The 25,570-nt window shown below is 43.6% G+C and overlaps 1 protein-coding gene across 2 annotated transcripts in view; it reads left to right on the top strand.

Moving 5' to 3' along the window:
- Nucleotides 1-19,505, top strand: part of KIAA1671 (KIAA1671 ortholog) — a 183,304-nt gene extending 163,799 nt beyond the window's left edge. For both annotated transcript variants that reach the window (XM_040416571.1, XM_040416572.1), the window contains exons 7-12: nt 8,321-8,546; nt 9,112-9,283; nt 9,510-9,625; nt 13,155-13,318; nt 15,758-15,839; nt 19,132-19,505. In XM_040416571.1, coding sequence (XP_040272505.1) covers nt 8,321-8,546; nt 9,112-9,283; nt 9,510-9,625; nt 13,155-13,318; nt 15,758-15,836 — 757 coding nt within the window. In that variant the 3' untranslated portion in view covers nt 15,837-15,839; nt 19,132-19,505. The remainder of the gene's footprint in view (nt 1-8,320; nt 8,547-9,111; nt 9,284-9,509; nt 9,626-13,154; nt 13,319-15,757; nt 15,840-19,131) is intronic.
- The last annotated feature ends 6,065 nt before the right edge of the window (nt 19,506-25,570 follow it).

The raw sequence follows: 25,570 nt of genomic DNA, 5'->3' as shown, positions 1-25,570 counted from the left end.
TGTAATCTCACGATGCGCGAGCTAGCGCATGCGCAGTGTCATCATAGTGTTCCTTCCCTGTGCTGGCATCAGCCTCAGGGAACGAACTGCGCATGCGCTAGCTCGCGCATGATGAGATTACGGCACTATAGCTATGTGACGTCGGGAAGCAAGGAGGAGATCCGGAGGATGGGGGCGGTGCTGGGCTCCTTCACGCTGGACTCATCTCAGGGACAGGACTCATCTCAGGTTAATTTGCATATCTATCAAATCTTTTTTTTTTTCCACAATAAAAGCACGCTATGGGGACTGGATATTGCAGATGTGCTAGCGGCCATCTAGCAACCCATGTCCTCAGCTCTATACATCAAATCCCGGTGACAGGTTCCCTTTAAAGAGGACCTTTCACCTGGATATCAATAATCAAATTATTATACTACCTTCTAGTGCGTCCCCCAGTGATGTCTTGGCAATTTATAAATTTTTTCTAAAGAACTGCACTGTGCAGTGTGGTCCCCGTATCTTTTGGCACCTCATATGCTAATGAGGCAACTTGGTTATACTAGGCTTGGACTTGAAGTTCTCATGGGCGCGGTTATCTTCTCCCTGGCTGCGAGCGCATCCAATCAGAGCGCGCTGCTCTTAGCCAGGGAGAAGGAGCTGCGATTCTCCCGCAAGAACTTGAGCTCCTTCTCACTGGCGGGGAGCTCTGATTGGATACGCTCGCAGCCAGGGAGAAGATAACCGCGCCTAGGAGAAATACAAGTCCGCGCCTAGTATAACCGAGTCGCCTCATTAGCATATGAGGCGCCAAAAGATACGGGGACCACACTGGACGAATGGGGGGTTCTTTAGGAAAAAAATTAATAAATTGCCAAGACATCACTGGGGGACGCACTATAAGGTAGGATAACAATTAGATTATAGATATCCAGGTGAAAGGTCCTCTTTAAAGTGTTTTTTTTTTTTTTTTTTTCCATAACAACCTTTGCAGTATACATACAGAAAAAAAAAACTATGCCTTGTAAAATGTTGCGTTCTTTTAATCATTAAATTCATCAGCCAGAACATGGCTGGTATGTATACTGTAGAATCTACAGTGTAGATCATAGGGCTAATGTACTGTTGTTACGATTAGTATATTGTCCTCCATAGATTTACACAGATTTATAGTTGAGATGTTATGTGTTGGTGAGCTAAGTGCGGTAATATTACACCATCTGAGTTGTATTTGAGGCAGGTCACACCAGTTATGTCACAATGATGAATGAAGTGCCAGTGCAGTGATGTCTTGACCGAGCTGCTCAGATGTCCTTCAGTATACTTGTTGTCAAGAGAACAAATATGTATTTCGCCTGAGGCTTAGGTTATATTAACCAATCCTGTCCTTACCTTCATCTTCCCTTCCCCCCTCGTTTTCTTTCCATTTTCTCCTTGTATTGCCTGTCACCCCCTCCTTCACTATTCTCCTCCTTTTCTCCTTTATCTTCTAATTGTCTCCGCTAATGCCCTCTCACTTCCACCCCCTCATCCTCACACTTTTGCCTACACCCACCGTATCATTTCCTCTCATCCTTCTCATTAATGATGACATACATCGTCCTGCTTTCTCCTGCACTAGAATAGGGTAGCCATGTATGATAGGCCTTGTAAAATGACTATTAAATAATCTCAAAAAGAAGGGACTTATTTTTGTATGTACCATTTGTACAGTCGTCTCTACTACCCACACTCAGTGGAATTTATCACCCCCTATGCCAGTTTTCTGGTGTAAAAAAGTTGTAAACCTATGAAGTCTATGCCATGTACGTATGAGGTGGGAATAGATTTCATTTTAGGCGCCTGAACTGCCAGAGGATGCGCCTGGTTTATGACTAGGCCTGATCCCCGTCATAAATTAAGTGTATCCTCTGGAGGCACATGGAAATGCCAGTCTTTGATAAATGTCCCGCATAGTCAGTATCTGTTCCATGTAAGCCAACATTTACTATAGCCAAGCCATACTTGCACCTGAACATCATTAATTGCTAACATACCTGATTATAGGTGGGTGATGAGGTTAAGGCTGTTGAGATAATAGTCTATAATTGCTTGGCTGTTCTCCGAACTCCATAGAAATGAATGGCGCATGCTGGGAGTCGTAGTTTCACCATAGCTGGAGTGTCGGAGGTTAGCCATCGCTATGGTCTCTCTGCTCACCAGACAACACAATGATTTGACCGTGGACCGGGACATGATGTGGTGTCATACACCGTAATGTATGTATCAGTGGAGATCCCCAGAGCAGACGGGAAATAGGGATGTTAAGGAAGAAAATAGGAGAATTCCCGTAAAAAAGGAAAATGGATAAATCCCAGTTGAGAGTTATAGTCGATATTGTTGGTTAGGATTGGAGGTGGAAGTTGTATATTACTGATTATTATCAGAGGGAAAGCGTCTGTGTGAGGTCTGTCCGTGTTCTCTGCCTGCCTTCCATATTGACTTCTTGCCCTCCCTCCCCCACGTTTTCTCTTCATGGTTACATTTTCCGTTGTTAAGCATATCCCCTGTGGTGGACCTCCATGCTTAATTCTAAGGGGCTCTTCTCATCTCATTTATAATGTACATGAAAACAAACCTGATAAAAACATATGCCATGTCAGGGTTAATTCTCCTTTCTTAAACTTGTACATTTAACAGATAGGCACGTTTCTTTATACGCTTGTGTAACAAAAACTTTTTTTTTCTTTAAATTTTTTATTTTATTTTATAATTTTTTATACTTCCCCTGGCTTTAAATGTAGCAAGCTGATAAGTTTAATGTATGGGAACCTAATGCTTTACATAATGCTTTTTTCATCTGGTTCCCAGAAACTATAGTGTATTATAGTATAGTTTTTTGCAATTCAGAAGAGCCCGGTATGCTGTACTATTCTGTCCTTTAAGAAACCATATAGAAACACAAATACAAATCTAGTCATAAGTATACACATTTGTGAGGTCAAACTGGTGTAAAGTAGAACTGGCTTACTTGCCTATAGCAACCAATCAGATCCCACCTTTCATTTTCCAAAATGAAAGGTGAAATATAATTGGTTGCTATGGGCAACTTTAAGCCAGTTCTATTTTACACCAGTTTGATAAATGACCCCATTAGAATGTGTTTTTTCTGTTATAGTCTATGGGCGTGTCAAGTCACACACTTCAATATATTTTTATTGCATTCAAATGCATATGCTCGACCTAAATCAAAATCGAGATGTGAACAGCTGTAATTGTGCCATTTCTTAGGCCTCATGCACACGGGCATTGCCCGGCCATTCCGTTAGTTGGGGATCGCAATTTACAGTCCCCAATGCACGGGCACTATCCCTGCAGCTGCCACAGACGGATCCAGACCCATTTAACCTGAATAGGTCCGTAATCCGTCCGCAGCACAAAAAAATAGAACATGTTCTATTTTTTTTGCAGTGTGGAGGCACAGAGAGAAACCACACGGAAGCCCTCCGTAGTGCTTCTGTGGAGTTCCACACCGTACCTTCTGGATAGCGGACCCATTCAAGTGAATGGGTCCGCCTCCGTGATGTGGTGAGCACACAGCCGTTACCCGCATATTGCGGACCTGCTGTTTGTGGGCCGCAATATGGGCACGACGGGGCAGTGGCCTTAGGCCTCATGCACACGACCGTTCCGTTTTTTTGCGGTCCACAAACCGCAATTTTCGGAATGGAACGGGCGGCCCATTGTAGAAATGCCTATTCTTGTCCGCAAAACGGACAAGAATAGGACATGTTATATTTTTTTTGCGGGGCCACGGAACGGAGCAACGGTTGCGAACAGCACACGGAGTGCTGTCCGCATCTTTTGCGGCCCCATTGAAATGAATGGGTCCCCACCCGAGCCGCAAAAAATGCGGCTCGGATGCGGACCACAACAACGGTCGTGTGCATGAGGCCTAAACCTGTGGCGTATGTGCTTGGAATTGAAGCATCAGATATCTTTGTCACAAAGGCTAAGTGCACGTGCCAAGTTTCCAGTATTCTGTTCCGGCATCATAAAGGAACTGCTGCCCAAGGGATCCCATTCACCATAATGGGGTCTGTCGGGTGTCCAGTCTGAGTGTCGGCATTTTGCCGGACAAAATAATGCTGCATGCAGCGGTACTTCTTCCTTCTTTTGTGCTAGAATCTGCCACGGAGGTTCCTGCCAAAATCTTCACTGCAGATGTCAACCCGGACTAAGAGATTAGACCCTTGACGGCACGGACATAGTTATAGTCGTTAGCTGTATCCGGTGTATGTGACATGTGTGATAAGGTTGCTGCCTAATAGCCGTGGGCACTGCCCTGATCAAAGCTCTGCAGCTTCACTCTGCTCCAAAGGTACATTTCACCCTAGATCTTTGGGGAATCCGCCCTGCAGAGTGCTTATTGAACTAGTCCTTAATAATTTAGTGATAAAGGAATGCTCTAGAATATTTGATAGCTTCCTTCAGGCTTGGCACAGTACATCGAAGCCTGTTTAGTCTGCCCACATAGAATAATGGCATTGTTGCTGTGCTGCCGGAGTGACTACATGCTTATAAATAGACCCATACGGCAGGGAATAAGCGGCGCGCGACGTGTGCCTCCCTACACGTAACTCACTGCTCCGTCCAAATATTTACAGGCAGAGGAGGACTGCCTCACAGATCTACTTCCCTAGTAGGGCCGCGATAAAGAGGAAGGAGTCCGTCCTGAAAAAGAGCAGCTTATCTCATCATCCTTGTTTATGGCATCAGTCATAGTGCCTAGAGCCTGCAGATTGTGTGGTGTGGACAGTGTCACAGACGGAGGAGGAGACACGGCTTTCCAAGATTCAGCATATTAATGAGATTGTATTCTTCGTAGCACCTTCACTCGATATGTCTAATCTGGTCTATTTTGGTTAAACCTCTATAATCCCTGCAGCCAGGGGCCTCAAACACATGATAGATTTACTGTTACCTCCTGCAGGGTGCATTGATAATCCGAGTATAATGCCATACATGCCCGTCTTAAGTGTTTTCAGAGGGCACCATCGTTTCTCATGTTAGAGGAGGATTGTTGTACTACTGTATATTTGTGCTACTAGGGATCTACAGCAATTCTAGACTGCAACGTGCAGCATAAAACCTCCATACCATTAGATGTGAATTGAGCGATGATTAAAAAAAATTAAAAATAAATGACTCTGATTGTTTGCAATGGCTGACACCCAACAGCGAAGGTAGTCGTTGTATTTTTTTGTCCCTTAATATGTGTACACTATTGTGTAGTGTCACCCTTATAAAGAGAAACCCTATTTCAATATAGACTAAAATGTGTATGTGTGTTCGTAATCTTTCACCAGGAGATTGTTCAATGGTTGTTCAAAACCATCAACCTGCTTCTGTCAAGGTGTTGGCCACCTTAAAGGGGTTGTCCAACCCTTTACAAGTAATAGCCTATCTTAGGCCATCACTATCTGCTCAGCAGTTGTTCTGCAGTAGCTGAAGTGCTGGAACTCTGTACTAGAACCACACAGCTCTTACCCACATTGGACAGTGCTGTGTAGTTACTGCAGAACAGCCCAATGACAGGACTCACTAATGAGATATTGATCTGCATCACTGGTAAGGGGTTGGATAACCCCTTTAAGATTGCTAATTCGATGTTTACCATATTTTTCGCTCTACAAGACGCACCTCCTATAAGATGCACCTGTATTTTAAAGGAGGAAAATAGGAAAAAAATAAATACATTTCTCATCAGACCTCAACACAACACCGGTAAAAGGTATTAACAGCTATTAACTTGCAAACAATGAATAGTCAAACGGGCACTCGCAGGAGATCAAGGTAAGTGCACCAAACACATTCATCATGCCTCTACTTACACATGAATATTTTGGGCCCATGCACACGACTGAATCCATTTTGCGGTCCACAAATCTGCAAAATATGGATTCGGTTCATGTTACACCTGCATTTTTTTCGGTGGACCCATTGAAGTCAACGGTTCACATTTTCCCGACAAGTATAGGACATGTTCTAGCCTTTTTCAGAATAGATATGCAGACGCGGAAAGCACGCAGATCATCTGTATGTCTGTTCCTCAAAAAGACAGACTGTCTGCAAAATGTGAACCATGGACCCATTGTAAACAATGGGTTCACAAGTAAAATGCGCACAGCACAGGGGCCACATCCATATTTTGGGGATATGTGATTTGCTGGACTTCAAAACAGATACGGTTGTGTGCATGAGGCCTAACCGATGGCACACTGGTCTTCACAGACAGTCTGAAGGTCAGGGCTGGTGATTAGGGCTGCGCATCTTCACTCGTCTCACGATTCGATGCGATTACGATTATCAAGTCCACGATTCGATTCGATTCGGCGATGCATCACGATGCATCAAGATTATTACCCAAGTCCCCTTGTTTTTCAGAGGATTCCGGCAATCTGGACGCAAACGGATGCATTTGTCAGGCGGATCCGTCTGACAAATGCATTGAAATACCGGATCTGTCTCTCCGGGGTGTCATCTGGAAAAACGGATCCGGTGTTTATTTTTTTCACAGATTTAAAGGTCTGCGCAGATCGGAAGAACGGATCCGTCAATGCAGCAATTTTAATGCCGGATCTGGCACTAATACATTTCAATATAAGTTTAAAGCTGGATCCGGCAAGTGTTCAGGATTTTTGGCAGGAGAGAAAACTGTAGTATGCTGCGGTATTCTCTCCGGTCAAAAAACGTAAGAGGGACTGAACTGATGCCTCCTGAACGGATTGCTCTCCATTCAGAATGCATTAGGATAAAACTGGTCAGTTCTTTTCCGGTATTGAGCTCCTAGGACGGAACTCTATGCCGGAAAAGAAAAACGCAAGTGTGAAAGAACCTGAGAGACCATCAGTATGTTAGTCCTGGAGGTTTCAGGTTGATAGATCCTGTGTATGCTACATTGTATCCACAATAACCATCCTCTCAGTAGGGACTGATACACGTGTGAAGGGGCTCTGATGGTGCAGGATCAGTAACTGTCAGTAAATCTGACACCCCAGCAGTTTCAGATCCCTGCCCTTAGCTGAGAGTTGTCAGTGTGGATCACCTCCTGCTGGGAGCAATCTCCAATAGTGTGAGATAAATGTAGACATTCCCAGACTGGCCACTAGGGGCCGCTGTTTGACCGCCTTTCATAGACCCGGAACCTAAAGTTCCGTCCACTGTAGTAGACGGAGGGGAAGAATAAGAAGAGACACAACCGAAAAAAATAAAGAAGAAACATGGCGCGGGCGGCAAAGGTATGAGAAGCGGCAATATGAGCTGTGTAGGTGGCAGGCGGTAGGTGGGTGTATATGCTGTGTAGGTGGCAGGCGCTTTGGAGGTAGATATTACATACTCATAGGTGACAGAACTTACCTCGCCGCCAGCCACCGCACTGCCGCCTGCTTCTGAGTGTCTGACTGGGAGCCGGAGATGCGCGGAAACCACGCCTCCGGCTCCTCCTCACTCAGTCAGACCTGGCTCACTCAATGTTGTGGCCACCCCCTCTGACACGTCAGCGGGAGGCGGGAAAGAAGGCGCCCAAAAACTTTTTTCCGACTCGGCTGCACGGCGGACGCGACGCTGACGTCATCAACATGCATCGATTATTTAAAGCAACCGCATCGATGCAGAATCGCCGGGGGTCGAATCGCGATGCATCGATGCATCGATTATATTCGACAGCCCTACTGGTGATACTTTAACAAGGAGAGTAGAGATTGGCTGACTCAAATCCCCACTCTCTCTCTTTAGTCCCCTGCCTTGTGCAAGGCCTCTCTCCCTCTCCTGCTGACTTCCTAAATGCCTCACGCACAGCATTTGGACTGCACACGATATGCTTTGACACATGCACTGTGCAAATTGCAAAAAAAAAAAAAAACATGGAAAGTGTTTTTTCCGGACACGATGGACCACAAAAAAACACCCGTTATTTGTGGACTGTCTGTGGTTTTACAGACGGCTGGCAACACTGATGCCGTGTAGTGTAACCCTTCTCTCCTTTTGAGAAATGTGTTTCCTACACCAGCCCCACCGTTATTTCCCTCTGCTTAGATCAATGAGAAAACGGAAAATTGTCCTCATAAACACTGCGGCTTCCTGTATCTAGGCTGGTTGCTCTTGCATAGTATGAAGACCATTCACTATATTTGTGTGACTTGGCTGCCCTCTGCTGTTTCCTAAATGTATTTTTTTATTTAGCATTAGCTGCTATGTCCAACTAACCAAAACACCGTAATTATTTCAAAGGACTGTACCATATTCTACTGCATTTGTACAAAGCTTACTGTACTAAGAATATTTACCTATTCTGTTTCAGCTTTGTGCAAGAATCTTCGTCATACGATAACATCAGCGGCCGCAAACAGCAGTCACACAGCCGCCTGTCCTCTCTGTCCCACACTGAGACTGACCAGCATGATTCCATCACTGAAGCTCGTGAAGGGAGTCTGGATAGATCCAGCATGGATTTTGACTCCACCGACGGCACAGCAAGCACCCCATCTTTTCATGAAGCCAAAGCAGTTGATTTCTCTTTCGTGGATGTAAGGAATCTTTGTAATTCATGTAAAAATTAGACTGTTCTGAAAGCAACAACCTTTTAAAATGTACTTATTTTAACAATAAGGACCTAGACCTGGGTGAAGGTTCATTAACTCCATAATTTATTAAAGCCAAAGGGAGGCTATCAACCTAACTTGACCCAGGTTGGCCGTGGTCATTTTCAGTCACAACTGAAAACATAACATACCCCTTGAAGCAACCTGTCACATCCATTAGAGTGTTGGCTGTCCTCATAGACATTTGATTGTTGCCTGTGGCCCCTATATTTGAAAGCCAATCACATTGCATTAATTATTCAATCAATGATTCTTGGAGGGTTAGCCAGCAGTATGCTAATGTGTATGGGGGCCATTAGGCTGACCTAGCGGGGGCTTGGACAGTGACGTAATGTAGTGTTTGTAATAATCATCGGATGTAACGGTCTTTACTGGACCTAACACAAAGCAACTGTTACCTTGATCCGTATACATTCCTTTTTTTATGGTTAGTAGATAGATAAATATTTATGCAGGACAATTGCAGTTGAAACTCTTGTTTCCTTCACAGCAAACTTCGGTCTTGGATTCCACAGCACTCAAGAACAGGGTTCAGCTAAGTCGGAAGAGCCAGCGTCGTGCACCTAGCCAGTCACAGCGCAGAAGTCGACTTTTGGTGTCCAGTAGCCAACTTGCAGTGATAGAAGATACAGACAGTCCTTGGATGTTCACTGATTCTACAGGTAACCGTGTTCTAGATATGACCATTGACTCTGCTTGGCTGGAAATGTGGACTATTTTAGGGGCTGGTAAACTGGCCAATAGTACTGTGCCTCAGGCCCTGCACTTCCTCAGGCCCTGCACTTGGCATTGTACAATGTAGCAGTTTTTTTTTTGCTTTCTCTACAGTATATTACTGGCCAAATTTTATAAATATTTTTTATGATTATTCTGTGTCTGGTATTTTAGAAGACAAACCTGAGAAAAAGGATGAGGTTGATGGGGAAGAAGAAAAGCCTCAAAGGTCTTCACTTCCATCCCAGAGGATGCCGATGTTTCCCGGAATGGACCACTCCACTCTGATGGTAAACGAGTCAGGACTTTTTCCTTTATTGGCATCTATGCTTGGTATAGCTTTTACGAACTGTTTGTTCATAGTCAAACAAATTGATTGTATTGTCTCTAGGATCCTTATAGTGTTTGCAGAAGTACTTTTAGGTTCCTTTTACATGGGCCGAATGATAATTAAGGCTACTTTCACACCAGCGTTTTTGCTGGATCCGTGCTGGATCCGTCATGGATCAGCAAAAATGCTTCCGTCATAATAATACAACCATCTGCATCCGTTCTGAATGGATCCGGTTGTATTATGTCTAAAACGGCCAAGACGGTTCCGTCTCTAAAACCATTGTAAGTCAATGGGGGACGGATCCGTATTCTTTTGTGTCCGTGAAAACGGATCCCCCACCATTGACTTACATTGTGTGTCATGACGGATCCGTCTTGCTCCGCACCACATCGCGGACAGAAAAACGCTGCTTGCAGCGTTATTCTGTCCGCGATGGGGACGCAACCAAACGGAACAGAATGTATTCTCGTGCACTCCATTCCCTTCATTTCAGTTTTTTTCCCCATTGACAATAAATGGGGACATAACGGAAGCGTTTTCCCCCACTTTTGAGATCCTATGACGGATCTCAATAGCGGAAAGGGAAAGCGCAGATGTGAAAGTAGCCTTATAAGAGCGCTCGTTCCCAATCATTAGTGAATTGATAAGGTCGTTTAAGAAAACATAAAAATGCTCACACTACATCTTCCATTGTAAACAGGGATGTGCTGTGGACAATATGCAAACTGAATGAGGGCAGATTTTAGAAATGATCGGTTGTCCCCCTTTCGGTTTACATCAGTGTGTTTAAAAGGCCCTTTAAACAAGTGGCGATGGACTGGTTATATTCTTGATCAGAGCTCATTCCAGGCTGAAATCTGCTGAAAAACAAGCGTATTTGATTTCACAGCCACCGTTATTTTGACTGACTTTACACATTAATAAATCACGTTACAGTAATGCAAAAATTATATTAAAGTGACTCCCGGCAGCACCACTACTAGTGATTTCCCAGTGAAATCAGTGGGGTGTCTGTTTATTGTATGGCTCTGTAGTGAGAGCCTCTCCTTGTAATTCCTATGCACCTTATCGGATGCAAATCCTGGATAAAGGACCCCATCTCTGAATTCTGAATTCTCTTATAGAGTATTTAAAAATGTTGTTGTATTATTATTTATTTTTTTAAATGCATAAGACAGCACCTTTAAAGAAGACCTACCAGTAGAAATGTACACTGCTCAAAAAAATAAAGGGAACACTTATACAACACAATGTAACTCCAAGTCAATCACACTTCTGTGAAATCAAACTGTCCACTTAGGAAGCAACACTGAGTGACAATCAATTTCACATGCTGTTGTGCAAATGGGATAGGCAATTAGCAAGACACCCCAATAAAGGAGTGGTTCTGCAGGTGGTGAGCACAGACCACTTCTCAGTTCCTATGCTTCCTGGCTGATATTTTGGTCACTTTTGAATGCTGGCGGTGCTTTCACTCTTGTGGTAGCATGAGACGGAGTCTACAACCCACACAAGTGGCTCAGGTAGTGCAGCTTATCTAGGATGGCACATCAATGCGAGCTGTGGCAAGAAGGTTTGCTGTGTCTGTCAGCGTAGTGTCCAGAGCATTGAGGCGCTACCAGGAGACAGGCCAGTACATCAGGAGACGTGGAGGAGGCCGTAGGAGGGCAACAACCCAGCAGCAGGACCGCTACCTCCGCCTTTGTGCAAGGAGGAACAGGAGGAGCACTGCCAGAGCCCTGCAAAATGACCTCCAGCAGGCCACAAATGTGCATGTGTCTGCTCAAACGGTCAGAAACAGACTCCATGAGGGTGATATGAGGCCCCGACGTCCACAGGTGGGGGTTGTGCTTACAGCCCAACACCGTGCAGGACGTTTGGCATTTGCCAGAGAACACCAAGATTGGCAAATTCGCCACTGTCGCCCTGTGCTCTTCACAGATGAAAGCAGGTTCACACTGAGCACATGTGACAGACGTGACAGAGTCTGGAGACGCCGTGGAGAACGTTCTGCTGCCTGCAACATCCTCCAGCATGACCGGTTTGGCATTGGGTCAGTAATGGTGTGGGGTGGCATTTCTTTGGAGGGCCGCACAGCCCTCCATGTGCTCGCCAGAGGTAGCCTGACTGCCATTAGGTACCGAGATGAGATCCTCAGACCCCTTGTGAGACCATATGCTGGTGCGGTTGGCCCTGGGTTCCTCCTAATGCAAGACAATGCTAGACCTCGTGTGGCTGGAGTGTGTCAGCAGTTCCTGCAAGACGAAGGCATTGATGCTATGGACTGGCCCGCCTGTTCCCCAGACCTGAATCTAATTGACATCTGGGACAACATGTCTCGCTCTATCCACCAACGTCACGTTGCACCACAGACTGTCCAGGAGTTGGCAGATGCTTTAGTCCAGGTCTGGGAGTGAGATCCCTCAGGAGACCGTCCGCCACCTCATCAGGAGCATGCACAGGCGTTGTAGGGAGGTCATACAGGCACGTGGAGGCCACACACACTACTGAGCCTCATTTTGACTTGTTTTAAGGACATTACATCAAAGTTGGATCAGCCTGTAGTGTGTTTTTCCACTTTAATTTTGAGTGTGACTCCAAATCCAAATCCATGGGTTGAAAAATTTGATTTCCATCTTTTTATTTTTGTGTGATTTTGTTGTCAGCACATTCAACTATGTAAAGAACAAAGTATTTCAGAAGAATATTTAATTAACTCAGATCTAGGATGTTTTATTTTTGTGTTCCCTATTTTTTTGAGCAGTGTATATAGAAGGCCCTTTAGTGTGTATAAAAATGTAAAGGACATTTTTTTATATTTCCATTGTGAAATCTGATCACATCACTCAGTTACATGCGAAAAATTGATCAGGGATTTAGATGACGTCTTCCGATTTCTGTAAGTGCAATGTTATTATGAGCTTGTGTTTATTGTAATCACCATTCACATCAGTGTACACATGTAAGCTCTCATTATACAAGCCGGTTTGAACGAAGAGATTTATGTGGCTGATGAATTAAACCCAGTTTTCACACTTAGTAAAAATTATACAGAATTTATAGATGCTTTCTATGTTCACTTGACATATATGTTGAATAGAATATCTGATGCGGCAGAAGTCCACCTGTAGATTGTCCCCATTGAATGGGGTTAATTCCCATGTAGTAAATCCGTAGAAGTTTTTGCACAGAATCCAAGTGACTTGTCAAATCTGTACTGAAAAAATCTGCTGCATGAACAATGAAAACAATGGGACACACTTCAAACACAGTGTGAACATACTCTTAAATTGATAATGCATCATGGCATTGAAACCCAGAATTTTTGTAAGGTTACCGTTTTCTGTTTCTTGTACATTTATGCCAAGGAACATATGTGGGCTTTTCACAAAAACTAGTGCAACCCCATTTTTTCCCTCTTTAATAGTCTTCAATTGTATCATCATATTGCATTGTCGTATTTCATGCTAATATGTTTTCAATAGGCCCAGCTTCGGAAAAGACAAGAGACAGAAAGTAGTAGCGAATCATCAACTCAACCTTCCTCACCTCAAGCTTCTGCTCAACCCTCAAGATCGCCAAAATCCCCTTTACCACAAGGAACAATTGGTGTCAAACTCTTGCCGACCTCTGCGGACATACAGGACAGGTCAGCTGACCCAGCTCTATCTGCTGTAATTGCTAGCTTATTGCGATCTTCCCTTACACCCTACCATTAATGGAACTATTAAACATTGTTTTTCCTTGGAAAGAAGGGGACGAGAAGCTGTCAGAATCCTCTAGAGCCTATTATCTTCAGGGAAAGTCAGATAAGTTGATTCCTTTGCTGACAAATGTTCCCTGAATGTGAGAACATGTCATCACAAAATGCAGTGCAGTCTACAGGCAGCATGTTATATGGAGCAGGAGGAGCAGAGCAGATTAATTATATAGTTATATATTATTATAGTTTCTGTGGGAAAAGATTCAGTATAACATTTTCTACATTTAAATCTCTGCTTTTTCTTAGCTTAAAGTGATTCTCTCTCGGAATTCGGAAAATAAAATTACTGAAAATACTTAAATATAACTTTATTATAAATATATTCCCAAATACCGTTCATTAGTTATAATGGCTCGTTTTGTCTGGTGAGTAATCATTTGGAGAAATAAAATGGCCACCTATTGGTGCACACAAAACCTGTCCTAATCACACAGGAGGACAGGGTACTTCACAACACTGAGGTAAAGAGCTGCCTCATCCTTCTCTCCTACTTGTCAGGGATTATGATCCTGAATACAGATGATAAGATCTTCAGATGAATTTCTCTGGGAATGGATTGGATAAGGAGACATCAAGTACAGAGAGGACGGACAGGACAGACTGTGGTAATGTGGGGCTTTGGTAATGGAGACTGCATACAAGTGCTGCTGCTCCCCAGCCGCAACCCCACCCTCCTCTCTGTACTTCATGTCTCCTCCATTCTTACAGAGGTTCAGATCTAGTCAGGTATCAGCTGTAGTAAGGATCATACTTCCTGACAAGTGGGAGAGAAGAATGAGCAGTCCTCCAGGTTTTGTATGTACTAATAGGGTGGCAGCCATTTTATTTCTCCTAATGATTGCTAACCAAACAAAACAAGCAATTATAACTAATGAAATGTATTTGGGAATATAATTTTAATATAATTCTTAATAAAGTAATATTTGAGTATTTTCATTTTATTAATTCCCGAAGAGCCTCTTTAAGACTGCCCGAACGGCTATTACTCGTGATTGAAAGCATTCTCTATGTAAGTGTGTATACCGAGATAGCGGTCAATCACTGATAGCTGTACACATGAGAGGTGTTATTAGTGATTGTTAGCATTCTCTGTGTAAGTGTGTATACAGAGACAGCTGTCAGTTACTGACAGTTGTACACATGGAGGTGTTATCAGTGATTGTATATACACCTACACACAATGCTATCATTCACTGATAACACCTCCCATGTGTACAGCTATCAGTGACTAACATCTATCTCTGTATATACACCTACACACACAATGCTATCAGAGATAGATGTCAGTCACTGATAGCTGTACACAGGGCAAGTGTTATCAGTGATTGATAGCATTCTCTGTGTAAGTGTGCATACAGAGATAGCTGTCAGTCACTGATAGCTGTATACAGGGGAGGTGTTATCAGTGATTGATAGTATTCTCTGTGTAAGTCTGTATACAGAGGTAGCTGTCAGTCACTGATAGCTGTACACAGGGCAAGTGTTATCAGTGATTGATAGCATGCTCTGTGTAAGTGTGCATACAGAGATAGCTGTCAGTCACTGATAGTTGTACACGGGGGAGGTGTTATCAGTGATTGATAGCATTCTCTATGTAAGTTTGTATACATAGATAGCTGTCAGTCACTAATAGCTGTATACAGGGGAGGTGTTATCAGTGATTGATAGTATTCTCTGTGTAAGTATGTATTTAATGGGGAGACAGTAGAAAGCTGCAGCCAGACACTTCTTGTGGCAGCTTATATCCCAGGAGAACAAAAGGATCTGGTGAAAATATTCATTTTGACGGATCCTTCTTTTTCCCCATATCATCTGTTGGAGGAGAGTCATGAACTCCCCACAGACTGTCAGTGTTCTTAGCTAACAATACATTAATATGTATTTGGTCCTTTAGTGATAATAAAGAGAATCCTATCAAGCACTGATAACGCCTTCCCCTGTGTACAACAGAACTCAGAAAGAGCAGAGACTTAAATGTATAAATTACAAGATTTACGGAATGTTTTAGCACAAAACTATATATCAATATGCTTAGCGCCTCCTGCCCTGTAACATGCTTTTTTCAGATTGCACTGCATCTTGTGATGACGGGCTCTTTTTAAGATTGTTTGTGAATCCCACCAAAAAAACAAATCTCATATCTGTGGCCAGTGTTAGTATATCAGGGGGCATGATCCATGGGTACAAATGATCCCATTTACTATTCTGGCGGCCACTGGGTGTCCAGCTTGAATACCATCATTTTGCAATGGAGAACCTGCTCCGCAGGTGTGAACCTAGCCTTAATTGAGCATACCGTAATTTTTTGCATTTTGTTGATTTCAGAGGGGCAAGTGCATCCCCACAGTGGTTACAGGAGCTGAAATCAAAGAAGAGACAGAGCCTATATGAGAACCAGAGTTAACAGGTATGCTTGTATTCAATGCCTATGTCGAAATATATAGTGTAGAGTATAGTGTTTTGTGCTCCAGAAGACAAAGCAAAGTTGAAGATGTCTGCAATGGTCAATCCTTTTCTGTTAGAACATCTTTTTAAGGGAATTTGCTATTATTACAGGCTTGTTAGTGAAAGGTATCCCTAACAAACCAAAAAATTTTGCATTTTAGGCCACTACCCTTTTCTATTAAGCCACACCATTTTGTTGTTGGGCCAGGTGCAGGTATTTCTAAATGTAGATGTGCCAAATTATGCCACAATTTCGCATTAGTAAAGGTGGGCCACTGTTTAAAAGAACCAAGGAACTCGCAACAGTATAAAAAATCGTTTGGTGGTATCTGATCATTCGTTACATACCAGCTTGATTGCCGCCAGTGAGGTGTTTCTTCTCTGTGTGGAGAGGAGCATCATGGTTGCCTAGTGGCAGCTCATGTAGCAGCCGTGCACTAGACAGTTCTACTGAATGGGTATACAGTCGGCCATTCGTTCTCAGAAATAAAAAGTATAGCCTGTGGCGGAGCATGCTCATCTCGCCCCAGCGTGATTGGACTAATTGGAGCTTATATCTGTTATCTTAAAGGAGTTGTCCAGCTTCTACAACAATTTTTCCTATGCCCTAGACAGCATCCACTGTTAGTATCAAAGATCGGGTCTGGTCCTTCTCCTTCTGGTCCCTTACATGTAAACTTGCCGTAGCCAGGCACTAGCCTCAGCAGTGATATGCCCCCAATCGACATGTAACCTAGTGTATTGTTGGATGAACCCGAGAACTACATTTTTCTGCCTGATCCTTTTGTTCTCCTAGGAGATACGCCACCTCTAGAAGTATCTGCTAGTGGCTCTTTCTTCTCTCTCTATTGATAGTACATACACACTCAACCGAATCGAACATGTATACATGAGGGAGTCGGGAGAGAGTTGTCAGCCGAATGACAGTTATTCAATGTGTATGGCCAGCTATCGACCTATATGTTTATTACATAGAAAACCATTCAGTGTACGGTATATGTTAAACATATCCACAGGGCGCTATTCACCCAGCGGCTGCCCCAAGAATTTCCTTTGGCCTCTGTCAGGCCAATTTTTTATTTTCAACTATACAGGATCGCCTCGATGTCTGCACACATATAGTTAAATGAAGGCGACAGCATAACTCAGCCTGCTGGGGACGCGCAGTCAGATCCCTATGACAACAGGCACACCCCCCATACGTGACGTCTGACACAGCAGGCAATCACAGGCAAGCGAGCACAGTAGTAGGGATTTACTCTGTGACCCGCCCCAAACTGCCCAGACATGACGACACAGGAGGAAAAGGCGGCCGTATAGCCCTTTCTAAGGTCAGTTGGTGCATTGTTACCTTGCCACTGCCGGTGTTCCGTTATATTTCCCTACCCGTGAGATTTCCCTACCCTCGTCACTTCCTGCTGTGACCCGGCCGCACCGGACATGACGTGAGGAGGTGTGCCGGAGGTGTGGCGCGCCGGCGCACAACGACGGGGTAGGGAAATTTCACAGCAGAGTTAGCTGTACACCGGCCGACACTGCACATGCGCCGGGAGCCTCACCAGCGGTTAGGGAAGAGAAAAATTACGGGCCAGTGCTTTTTCCCTACCCTAATCACTGGTGAGGCTCCCAGAGCATGCGCAGTGTCGGCCGGTGTCCAGCTGAGAACATCCATCCGATCACTGCATCTGCGCACTGGCCCGTAATTTTTCCCTACCCTAACCGCTGGTGAGGCTCCTGGCGCATGTGCAGTGTCGGCCGGTGTACAGCTAACTCTGCTGTGAAATTTCCCTACACCGTCGCTGCGCGGCGCGCCACACCTCTGGCACACCACCTCACATCATGTCCGGTGCGGCCGGAAGTGACGAGTGTAGGGAAATCAATTGGATTAATAGAACTACAGGTAACAGCACTCTGCTAGTCAATTGCACAAAGATATAAGCGAACACTGAAAGAATAATAGCTGCTTGGTGGCCATACTTACTGCAAGTGCAGTTAGAAGCTCTTTGCGCATATAATTGATCAAACATATGTCGGGCCCATCTACCAGACGACAAGGTGGCTTCTAATCAGATGGGTCCTACTCTAACATGCCTCTCCTGGGCTTACAGCCTACAATCTGGGCAAAGTAGCACCCAGCTATCTCCTACACATACCTCTCCCAGGCTGTCAGCCTGCAATATGGGCAAAGTAGAATACAGCTGTACAAGCTATCTAATTAAAAGCACATGGTAAATGGGCGGTGGTGCACGGTTCAAACTCACCACCAGGGGGCGCCACCCCCCGTGGCAGTGACTATAGGGAAGAAAAACAAACGAGCCAGCACCTCCATAATAAGTAAATTTGAGAACGCAGGTGCACACTACCTTGGCTGAAACACAATTGGATTAATAGAACTACAGGTAACAGCACTCTGCTAGTCAATTGCACAAAGATATAAGCGAACACTGAAAGAATAATAGCTGCTTGGTGGCCATACTTACTGCACACCTCCTCACGTCATGTCCGGTGCGGCCGGAAGTGACGAGGGTAGGGAAATCTCACGAGGTAGGGAAATATAACGGAACACCGGAGAATGACTAAATGCCAAACCTAGATTTACTGCTTCCTGAGGAGGCCTATGAATATAGGCGAAACGCGTTGAAGCTATCTAGGGCAATTTAATGAGCAGGAGATAAGGTAATTGAAGTTAGGTCCGAGGTATCCTGAGGCTGGGGGTCGCTCTTTTCAGGGTGGGTGCTCCGACATACAGCCAGCTAGCTATTCCCCGCCTGAAGACTAGGGCTGTTAGGGAAAGCTCCATTAGGCTAATGTATTAGATGGGAGACCGCAATATTCAGCAGATCCTCGCCGCATGAGAGTGATAGCCGGGACCGTTATATTCCTCTCAGTGCTCTGAATCATTCACTACTACCTGACCTTTATTGAATTTTAATCTAAGACAAATAAAAGTTACTTTTTAATTTAAAAAAAGGCATACTCAGCAATTACACTAATATATAGGAAAGCGTAACAAACTGCTTTCCTATACAGAGGGCTGCCACAAAAAAAAGTATAAAGTGCGGTATATTATGTATTTATTTCATGCTATACAGTGCTATATATTAGAGCCGTCTGTTTATTTATATCATAATCACAGGCCTCTGTAGCAGAGACAAAATCTGAGCTATTACAGTATTTTAAGATCTTTAATTTTGATTATTTTTTTAACTTATTTTATATAACATAACGCTGTAAATTGTATTTATTTATTCTAGAACCAACAGTCAACCAGAAGAGGACACAGCAGTTTAACATAAGCCTTAATCCACCCAGCCCTACAGATGCACATCTTTCTGCTGTCTTGCTTCATCTCAACTGCAATGTGTTCCGTGCCTTCCCATTTTTGCGGGGAAAAAAAGCTGCTTAGTACTTACACAGATACAAACAAAAATGTATTTTATTGTAGAAAAGATAAGTCACTTTAAAACTGAAAAGGATACCTACTTGAAACAGAGCTGTACAAAAGCCAAAGGTCATGCCTCCTGATGACCTATTGATATGGAGGGAGTCAGTGGACAGTGGTCGCTAGCGCTTGTCAGTGGAGCGAATGTGTAAGCGTGTTCTGTATGCGAAGGACTCAATGTAGAATGAGTGGGGGGAAAAAAAAGACTGACTTTTTTATTTGTTTATGAGAAAAGAAATCAATTTCACAAATGAATCTATCTTTTATGTCGCTTACAATATTGTAATTCACTATCCAGATGATTTATTCGTCCCAGAGTATATAAATATATATATATATATATAGAAGAGAACAAAATGTTTACTGCCAATAACAACAAAAATGCTTGACTACTTTTGTAAAATAATTTTTAAAAATTCTTAATAGGAAAGAGAATGTCGGATTGTGTTTTATGCTCTCCTTGCTTTTATTTTGTTGTCTGCACAATACTGTTTTACCGTCGAACAATATATTGTTTTTTGTTCTCTGCTAAACCTTGGTTAGTTATTTCAGTTTTACCATCATCACCGGCTACCAACCATTCTCTGCCCATGTAAATGACCTTTCACACACTAAAATGATTCCCATAATATAAGCATGGTTTGCCTATGTGCTGTAATACATATCCCGGGGCTCCCTGTTCTGCTTTGCATGACCCAGTAGATTCATACCTTTGCTCGGTGTCTTTAACATTACCCGTCTTCCATACATATCGGCTCCCCTTTGTGTCCTTGTTACACCCTTCTTCTATGTAACCTCTTGTTTTCTGCATGTTTCTGTGTCGGATCTTGTTGTGCCTGTATTTACATTTCAGTAGGGCCAGATTTATCATAGATCCCCGTAGGTTGGTGTTTATTTTGGGGGGAGGGGGGGGGGCAGCTCTTTCTCTGTCTTGCTAGCATGATCAACTTTATCTTTCAGAGATGAGCTGGATGAACAATAGACATTAAGCACAATGTGAAAATGCTAAAAAGCTATAAAATGTTCTGCGTGACTAGTGGCATGGATGTGGATTAAATCGCCTAAAGTTATGTAAATCTGGCCCTGTCCTTCCACGCAAACCAGTAAAGGCTATGGACACCTTTGGGGGCAGGTTTTTTTATTTTTATTATTGCATTCTATTTATTTTAGGGTACTTTCACACTAGCGTTGACGGAACTGCCTGCCGGATCCGGAAATCCGTATGCAAACGGATATCTTTTTTTTTTTTGTTACGGATCCAGATAAGGATCCAGTAGACTAATTCATTGAAATACCGGATCCGGTATTTAATTTTTTCAAAGCCAAAAAGAACTGCGCATGCATGGAAATTAATGCCGGATCGGGCAAGTTAGGTAGTGTTCTGGGATTTTGGCCAGAGAAAATACTGCATTGGGACAAAACTGATGTGTTTTTTCCCGGTATTGAGACCCTTTACCGGATTTCAATACCGGAAAAGAATAACGCTAGTGTGAAAGTACCCTTAGACTGCAATAATTTTTTTATTTGGTCTTTATTAAACATTTTCAACAGTTTTTCCTGCAGCTTTCAGTTTTACTGCATCTGCAGACTGTCGCTATTCCTTCTAGTGACTCCACCAGAGCTCTGTTCGTATGGCTCGATCTGTACCAATATCTTTACTTTCTAAAGGTGTCCATAGCCGTTAACTCTTCCTCTATGGCTCTTCTACAACTCTAATACACAATGGATGAGCTACAGTAAATAGTGTTGCCTTATAGCAAATCATGCTTCGGAATCTAGATTCTACCTGGCAACAAGCAGGACGGAAAAAAGTTGAAGCAGCAATAACCTCGTCAGAATTGTTTCCCATAATGTATGCTTTGAATGTCTACTTTTAGTGGGAACCAGTAGGACTACTGGATTTTCCATTATATGGATGATCATGATTATGTTCTCTGCATCATGAAAATATGCTGTGGTCTAACTGATGAGTTCCTCAAATCTGTCATTTCTGTGGTAATGAAACCTTAAAATGGGAGAACATGTTTTAAAGGGTTTCTGTCACCAGATTTAACCCAATTAAGCTAGCTGACATCAGCGATGTGCTAATGTCAGCTAAACCTAACTAGCCTATTCCTACTTTTATCTATGCCCCTGTTACTCCAGAAATATAACTTTTATAATATGCTAATTAGCCTATAGGAGCAGAGGGGGGGGGGGGGGGCGTTGCCCCTGCTCCTAGAGGCTCCGTTCTCCCACCTCTGGCCACGCCCTGCTACACTAGATTGACAGGGCCAGGCAGCCTTCACCTCCAACTGCCGGCCCTGGGGGAATCTCGCGCCATTCAGTATTTGGCGCAGGCGCAGTGAGGAAGCCGGCAGCCAGCAAGCGCTCTTCAACTAAAAGTTAGATTTCGGGCGTAACGGGGGCATAGATAAAAGTAGGAATAAACTAGTTAGGTTCAGCTGACATTAGCATATCGTTAGCTAGTTTAATAGAGTTAATTCTGGTGACAGAAACGCTTTAAAACTGATTGTGGAGGAAATTACTTCCAGATGATTATGTATAGGGTATAATATGAATGTAAAGTACATTGTGCTTTCTGGCAGAGGGAGGGTTTAATGTCGATGAACTAAAGGGGACAAGCACCTATAAGACCCCTATTATAGCTCATACAGTCCTGATCAAAAGTTTAAGACCACTTGAAAAATGGCAAAAAATCATATTTATCATGGCTGGATCTTAACAAGGTTCAAAGTAGAGCTTCAACATGCAACAAGAAGAAATGGGAGTGAGACAAAATATTTTTTGAGCATTCAATTTAATGAAAACAACGAATAAACTGAAACAGGCTGTTTTTCAGCTGATTAAAAGTTTAGGACCACACCTCCAAAAAAAAACTAAAACCCCCCCCCAAAAACAGAAATCCAACTTCCAAACATAAACTCAGTAATGAGTAGCTCCGCCGTTATTGTTTATCACTTCAAAAATTTGTTTCGGCATGCTTGATGCAAGCGTTTCCATGAGGTGAGTGGGAACATTTCTCCAAGTGGTGAAGACGGCTGCACGAAGGCCATCTACTGTCTGGAACTGTTGTCCATTTTTGTAAATTTCCCTTGCCATCCATCCCCAAAGGTTCTTAATTGGATTTAGATCAGGGGAACACGCAGGATGGGCCAAAAAAGTGATGTTATTCTCCTGGAAGAAGTCCCTTGTCCTGCGGGCATTGTGTACTGTAGCGTTGTCCTGTTGAAAAACCCAGTCGTTACCACACAGACGAGGGCCCTCAGTCATGAGGAATTCTCTCTGCAACATCTGGACATAGCCAGCGGCCGTTTGACACCCCTGCACTTCCTGAAGCTCCATTGTTACACTGAAGGAAAAAGCACCCCAGACCATTATGGCGCCCCGTCCACTGTGACGCGTAGAAAACATCTCAGGTGGGATCTGCTTGTCATGCCAGTAACGTTGGAAACCATCAGGACCATCAAGGTTACATTTTTTCTTATCAGAGAATAAAACTTTCTTCCACCTTTGAATGTCCCATGTTTGGTGCTCTTGCAAAGTCCAAAAGAGCAGTTCGGTGGCGTTCAAGGAGACGAGGTCTTTGAAAACGTTTTTTGTTTTTGAAGCCCTTCAGTCTCAGATGCCATCTGATGGTTATGGGGCTGCAGTCAGCGCCAGTAAGGGCCTTAATTCATCCAGTGTCTTGACGGACAGCCAATTGGATCCTCCTGCTCAGTGCTGATGAAATTTTTTGGGGTCTTCCACTTGACTTTTTTGTTCCATAACCCTCAGGATCATTTAAGAAATTCCAAATGACTGTCTTACTGCGTCCCACCTCAGCAGCGATGGCGCGCTGTGAGAGACCCTGCTTATGCAGTTCAACCCGACCACGTTTGAAAAAGGGAGAGTTTTTTGCCTTTGCCATCACAACGTGTGACTACCTGACAGAAAATGATAATGAATCCACATCTTTGCACAGATTTGGCATGTGGTCCTAAAACTTTTGATCAGCTGAAAATCAGCCTGTTTTAGTTTATTCGTTGTTTTCATTAAATTGAATGCTCAAAAAATGTTCTGTCTCACTCCCATTTCTTCTTGTTGCATGTTGAAGCTCTACTTGGAACCTTGTTAAGATCCAGCCATGCTAAATAGGATTTTTTGCTATTTTTCAAGTGGTCTTAAACTTTTGATCAGGACTATATGACAAACACGTTATTTTTTATTTTCCAACTATTTATACAAAAAAAATCCTGCAGTTTTGGCGCTGGCCTCTAAGCTGCCACTTCCTGGTCATCTTTGTCTCTTCGGATCACTTTTCAGCAGTCATCTCATTATTATCTTATTTGAGATTACAATGGCATATATAGATGGGTAACACAGGATCCACCATTCACAGTAGGTGGTTATAACAGCTTATCTACTCCGTCCTCGTCAAATGACCTCCGCACAGGTCTCTAAAGCTCTCCCATAGAAGTCAATAGGGTCCCCCCCTGTCCATTGCGTCTATATAGTCCATGGTGGTTGCTATCTCTAAATGCTGTTAAGAACAGCTCAGGCTAGATGGCTGCCCTCTTAATCATGTTCAGGACATAGAATTAAAAAATCTGCAATCAGAAAATAAAAACAGATTAGAAAAAAGATGTGTCGCGATCTGGTTTTAGCCGGCAGGAAATATTTCTATGGGACATTAACTTTAATAAAGTTTTTACATTGTTTTTGCATTTGTGTCTGTGTAGTATGAGGTATGCTAGGGGTGTTGTAGGTGTTTATTATCTTGTAGGTCACTCCTGGTAGTTACCTGGGTTGTAGGTACTATTAAAGGGGATAGTATATTTTACTCCTGTCTTGACAACATTGGTGCAGATTTACTAATCCTACCGAATACCAAATATATTACAGTGACTGATGCTGGCTGATAAATTTGGTGCCTCTTTAGACTGTCTAGTCTGTCTATACCACTTATTGAGGGACATTTATCCCATATGCCAGTCTTGACCTCCCTGTGCTGGAGTAAGATGTGCCTAATTTATTAAGAGGCGGATGCCTGCTAATAGATTAGTTGCATCTCTGCCCCTTGGTGGGCCAGAAATTCTAGTCAGCGGCTGGCGTAGACTCGAGCAATAAGTTACGCCTGTTTCTGGCATAAGTTATCGTAAATCCGGTGAGCTGTGCTAAGCCTTGCCTTACCTGCTAAGCTGCTCCCCCTGTCTCCCCACTTCAGAAAAGTGTCGAGAAGCATAAAAAGTTGCAAATGATGTCGCAAATATGACATGCTCCATAAATTGCAACTTTTTTACACTACGTTTATAGCGTACAAGCTTTAGTAAATGTCCCCATTGGCTTTTTTTGTGCCAGAATTGTGCACCAACATTTTGCTGCAATATTCATGCACAGTATTGCGTTGCAGGAGACACCCCTTTCCCACAAAGCGCCTTTTGGCATGCTTGCCGTTCTGCCGCCGACACTCCGGCCTGCCCCCATAATAGCCAATGGGGCCGGAGAAGACCTCCGACGGCACGCATGCACTAGTGCGCTAGTGTGAAAGTAGCCTTAAAGGGGTTGTCTGCTTTTTACTATTGATAACCTATCCTCAGGATAGGTCATCAATATCAGATCGGCGGGGGTCCAACTCCCGGCACCCCCGCTGATCAGCTGTTTGAAGAGAAAGCAGAACTCATACAAGCTCTGCCTTCTCTGCACTGTTTACCCGCTCACCACAGCAATTGCACTGTTGAGCAGGTGTAATTACAAGTATGGCGTCCCCATTCACTTCTACCGTATGTGCCGGCTCTGTCTATTCAAGTGCATAGGAAGAAGCATTCCCATAGAAGTGAATGGGGATGCCGTACTTGCCATTACACTGCTCACCACTGCGATTGCTGCAGCAAACAGGTAAACAGAACAGGCTTTCTCTTCAAACAGCTAATCGTTGGGGGTGCCATGAGCCCCACCGACCTGATATTGATGACCTATCCTGAGGATAGGTCATCAATAGTAAAAAGCAGACAACCCCTTTAATAATTGTGGCGCACAGCACGAGTGCCAGAATTCTAGCTCAGTTTCAGCTAGAACCCTTGTGCATTTTCATCAGTAAATCTGCTCTAGTGTGTCTACCATCACATATCTGGGGTTCCCTACTTGACAATAAGCAGATCACAAAGTGTACCCCTACTGGTACCCCCAAAGCAATCAGCTGTACTGTATTAGTAAATCTGGCAGTAAGTGCTTAGTTTCCTTGCAGCACCACCACAGGAGAAATTTAGCAT

This window comes from Bufo bufo, chromosome 2 (genome assembly GCF_905171765.1).
Source record: "Bufo bufo chromosome 2, aBufBuf1.1, whole genome shotgun sequence".
In the NCBI taxonomy this organism is placed as follows: Eukaryota; Metazoa; Chordata; class Amphibia; order Anura; family Bufonidae; genus Bufo; species Bufo bufo.
The sequence above is the reverse complement of the archived record's forward strand: the minus strand, read 5'-3'. Positions and strand labels throughout refer to the sequence as shown.